This window comes from Paramisgurnus dabryanus, chromosome 12 (assembly GCF_030506205.2).
Source record: "Paramisgurnus dabryanus chromosome 12, PD_genome_1.1, whole genome shotgun sequence".
Taxonomy (NCBI): domain Eukaryota; kingdom Metazoa; phylum Chordata; class Actinopteri; order Cypriniformes; family Cobitidae; genus Paramisgurnus; species Paramisgurnus dabryanus.
The window spans coordinates 13889747-13894136 of NC_133348.1; the positions used below are offsets into that span (position 1 = coordinate 13889747).

The window sequence follows — 4390 nt, forward strand, 5'->3', positions numbered from 1 at the left end:
TGCAGCAGGCATGTATTTTGACATGACGTGCCAAACACATGATGGGCAAAATACATGTTTTGTCAAGCTTTGATCGTGCACTGTCAAAATAAAATAAGTCATTGGTTGCCAATGATAACAGCTGATGAAAAACATTGAGTTCCTTAATTGAAAAAAAACAACTCCTGTGGAATTCAATGGGAACCATCAACTCTGTGCATACCATATTTTTTTATTTGTACATTTTTGGGTGAACTATACCTTTAACAAAAGCAGACAAAAAGTCGCTTCTACATATTACAACAAGTAGTTAAGTTAAAAGTTCTCCATTTGCTCTATGTGAGAACTCAAGGCTCAATCACTCCACATGCTGTTATCACGCAATCTTGTTTTGGTCTCTCATTATAGGTAGGCACTTCCTCCAGTCTCCTCAAAACCTCTGTGCCTTCCACGAGTTGTCTAGAAAAGAAAGGCACAATGTGACACAGAAATTTAATTTGAAATGAATATGCAATCTTTTGGAGTTATATGTTGTAAGTTTACCCAAAGGCCACATATTTGTAGTCCATCCAGGAAACTGGCTGTAAAGTAATGTAGAACTGTGAACCATTGCTATGTGGACCTCGGTTAACCATTCCCAGAATCCCACGCTTATTGTGGGAGACAACAAAATTTTCATCTGTTAGGGAAAGTGATGTAATGCTTGTTATGTGTGTAAGTCAGTGTCATTTTACAATTTTCAAAGTACAACTCTTTGTTTATTTAAATGTACCCTCAAATGTTGGACCATAGATAGACTCTCCTCCATTGCCTTTTCTTCCAGGTGAAATATCTGTTAGAGAAACCGTACAAGCAATTAGTCACAAGGTTTAATGGTGTGTATAAATCTATACCAGTGTTGTACCTCCTCCCTGCACCCAGCCATTTGGCACAACTCTGTGAAAAATCGAACCCTTGTAGCTCAACTCAAGATTACTCTTGGACATGCCTGCCTCTCCTGTGCACAATGCCTTAAAGTTCCTACATGTCTTTGGACAAAGATCTGAAAACAGCTGACACAAAAGTTAAGAAGGGTGAAGAAGAGTTAAACAAATATAAATACTACGACACTTCACATGACAAAATATCTCCTTACCTCAAACAGCAGTCTGCCAGCTGCTTCTCCACCAGTTTCAATATCCATATAAACAAAAATGTGCTGTGGTGAAAGAAAGTTGATTAGACAATCTAAGGTATAAAAATAAATTATTTGTTGCAAAAAGTCCTATACATTTGGAAAATGGTAAAGGCTTTATTGGATTAAAAACCACTGGATTATATCACCCCAGTGCTTCGTAGGTTTTGGCTGTAATACTCCTCAGCCAGGGCTTTGTAAAGTGCCAGTGGTCGACGGAAAGAGAACTTCCACTCTCTCTCTGCCCAGCTGGATAGCTTCCTCTCATCTCCGAGTAACTGACCGTTTACAAAGCACATCAGACAGCCGGTGTACTGCCAAACTTCTCCATTTAGCTCCTTGAGAAGTAGAGGGATGAACGACTTTACACGTTATCATTACTAAATTGAAGTAGTACTTTAGACAAAATGTATACTTTAATCGAGCAGTATTGAAACTGAATCCTTTTTCATTTTGTTTATACTTTTTACTCAGTTTAATTTAATTTATACATCAAAAGTACAAAATAATCTTTTTTGCAAATACAGTTAGGGCTGCACAATTACAATTACAAAATCGCCAAAAGCCTCAGCTGTCTATTTGTGCTCATTCCTGTGTGTTTCGGTAGAATGTTCTCCTAGCACCAAATTATGTAGTTTTAGAATTTACCACGCACTCTAAGAACGGATGTGTTAATTTTTTTTTACACATTGTTTTGTGTTATGCTTTTAACCATAGACTGTAAAAAAGATGGATGCCGCTTCCTTCCATTGTAAGCTTAGGCAGCTAACTTGTTGCCTCGCTGCCCCATAGATCCTTTTACTGTTTGTACACAATTGATGACGTAGCAACGTATGCGCACATCATGCGCATTTTGGCAACGGAAGTATGAAGAAAATCAGCAGGATTAAGCAACACAGAAAGAGAAAATTATTTTTAAAAGTTGACTTTATCAAATGGTATCCAGTTACCAGATCCGTGTACTATAGTGGAGTGGATAGAAGACGTTAATAGATGGCCAAATATTTGTATTTTTATAATAATTGTATATTATATTAGTGCAACCGTAAACACAACAACCAGAGACATTTTGATGCTGGAAAACCGTTTTGATAAACTTTGCTAAAACTTTGTTAGGAACAACACCATTTCCGTTGCCAAAAATAAGTGCACAACTATTTGATCACGTGGGCTGTAAAAGGGTCGGGGCAATGACTTCCGAGGCATGAAGGCAGCTCAGATAAACGTATTCGGACAGACTACACAGCAAAATGGAAATCTGTTTGCAAAAATAAACAGAGAGCTCCTCTGTGAAAACGAATGCCATATTTGAAAACTACAATTCTAAGTTCTCACTAATAATGCACTACAGATTATTTACACTAAATTTGTTCTCCAGCCGCTTCCTTTGCCGCCATTTTATTTTTTCGAACTTGACCAATCACATTCCACAAATTTAGTGTAACTTATATGTACTTTTTAATTGCATTTCTAGCGAAAACTTAGGCCCTGTCCCAAATGGCACACTTCAGACTTGTGGTCCTCCTCAGAGTCCACACTTTAATGACATCATGTAGCAGACTTTAGGGACCCTTGATGCAAGTCCACGCGTCAAGGGTCCCTAAGGTCTGCACTACATGATGTCATCAAAGTGTGGACGCTGAGGAGGACCACAAGTCCGAAGTGTGCCATTTGGGACAGGGCCAAAGGCGCTCTCTGTTTATATTTCAAACACGCTGCCTATGAAGTGTGTCCGAAAACTTTTCTCTGAGCTGCCTCCAAAGTCATTGCCTCATGAGGCAGCGAGGCAACAAGTCAGCTGCCTCACGAGGCAGGGAGGCAACAAGTCAGCTGCCTCGGACACAGACAAAATGTCTGACCATGGGCGCATTGAACGTCTTATTTGACACTGGCTTGCTAAAATAAGGTAAGTTCAATACAACTCATTCTGTCGGTGTGTGAAGTAACACAGAAATCGAAAAATCAATAGTTAGTTATATCTTCAATCTTCCCTCGAAGCTCCAAGAGTCCGCTCAGAGAAGCTGTCAATCACAAATGTCAATCACAAGCCCCTTTTGCAACAAATTATTACTAGCTAAAATGATACAAAATCTATTCTTCAATAATCGCAATTACAATAGCGATCTGAATAATCGGCAATTAGGATTGTTGTCATAATCATGAAGCCTTTTTGTCCATTTTACTGATCTTACACAGTTCTCTCCAAACTTATTTAAAGCTTTGTTTACTTTTAAACAATAATTTCTAACTTTAACTCAAGTTAGTTTTTTTTAATTATATAATTCACATTTAAACATGAAAAAGTGTGAAACAGTATCCATATTTGTAGTACTTTGAAGACGTGAACAGAATGTGATTTCTTTTAAAATAAAATCATAATGGAATGAGAGTGAATCGGTGTCTTACCATCTTTTTTTTAGATAAATATTCATGCCAGTCACATTCCAGCAGCGGCCGAAAAACTGGATCATCAAACGAGTCCGTGTATTTATTTTTCAATCCCTATGTACAGTAAGTTGAAACTTGAGCTTCAGTGATTTAGTATCTTTATTTGGACAGTTTACTCGCTACAATGTAAATACAAAGTCGTAAATATTTTTTTAAAATATTACCTCTGCAATGCCTTTGGCTATTTGAAAATGATGTTTGTTCATCAGACCGACTATTTCTAAACGTGCTCTGGTGGACGCCATGTTGTGAAGGTAGAGCGTCCCGTTTCCATGGTAATAGAGACACGCGCCCCAGTGTGATGACAGAGTCGAAGGACGTATTCGGCGCGACTTAAGGCTAGGAAGGCCATCGAAAGTCTAATGCCCTGTCCCAATATTCACACTAAGCCCTAAGGTCTTCCTCAAAGTGGACACTTGTTGAAAGTGCACTTAGCAGAGTAAGTGCGTAAGGGCCCGAAGCGGTGAAGAGCAGAATTGGGACAGTTTGACACACGTCACTATCTACGTCACTTCTGTCGTGATCTGGGGCTGGATTCACGAAAACATTCTTAAGGCAAAAAAATTGTAAAGTAGTTTAGATAAATTATAAGAAGTTCGTAACAATGTTTCAAGTGCAATTCTCAAACACTTCTTAATATTCTCAAATATTTACATAAGAATATCTTAAATGTTTGTCTTAAAAGTAAAATGACAAGCTTTGAAATGAATTATTCTAACTTACCCTGCTCATGACCCTGCGGATCGATTGCTGGTTTAACGTTACCCGCTCAGAGCGTTTTCCAGCTGT

At 38.3% G+C, this 4390-nt stretch overlaps 1 protein-coding gene across 1 annotated transcript; it reads right to left on the reverse strand.

Annotated features, from left to right (window-relative positions):
* Positions 1-273: 273 nt before the first annotated feature.
* ppil6 (peptidylprolyl isomerase (cyclophilin)-like 6) lies at positions 274-3862 on the reverse strand. Its single transcript, XM_065255710.1, has 8 exons — positions 3766-3862; positions 3560-3655; positions 1303-1491; positions 1115-1177; positions 884-1031; positions 752-811; positions 523-658; positions 274-438 (listed from the first exon to the last, which is right to left on the reverse strand). Exons 1-8 carry the CDS (start codon positions 3844-3846, stop codon positions 327-329), a joined length of 885 nt encoding a protein of 294 aa, XP_065111782.1. The 5' UTR covers positions 3847-3862; the 3' UTR covers positions 274-326.
* Between the last annotated feature and the right edge of the window lie 528 nt (positions 3863-4390).

Bases quoted from the DNA above. Each gene is read 5' to 3' on its own strand.
- ppil6 (XM_065255710.1), bottom strand. From the start codon at position 3,846: ATGGCGTCCACCAGAGCACGTTTAGAAATAGTCGGTCTGATGAACAAA. The intron at 3,656-3,765 runs GTAATATTTTAA...TACTGTACATAG, and splicing joins TAGCCAAAGGCATTGCAGAG to GGATTGAAAAATAAATACAC. The intron at 1,032-1,114 runs GTAAGGAGATAT...CTTTTGTGTCAG, and splicing joins CTGGCAGACTGCTGTTTGAG to CTGTTTTCAGATCTTTGTCC.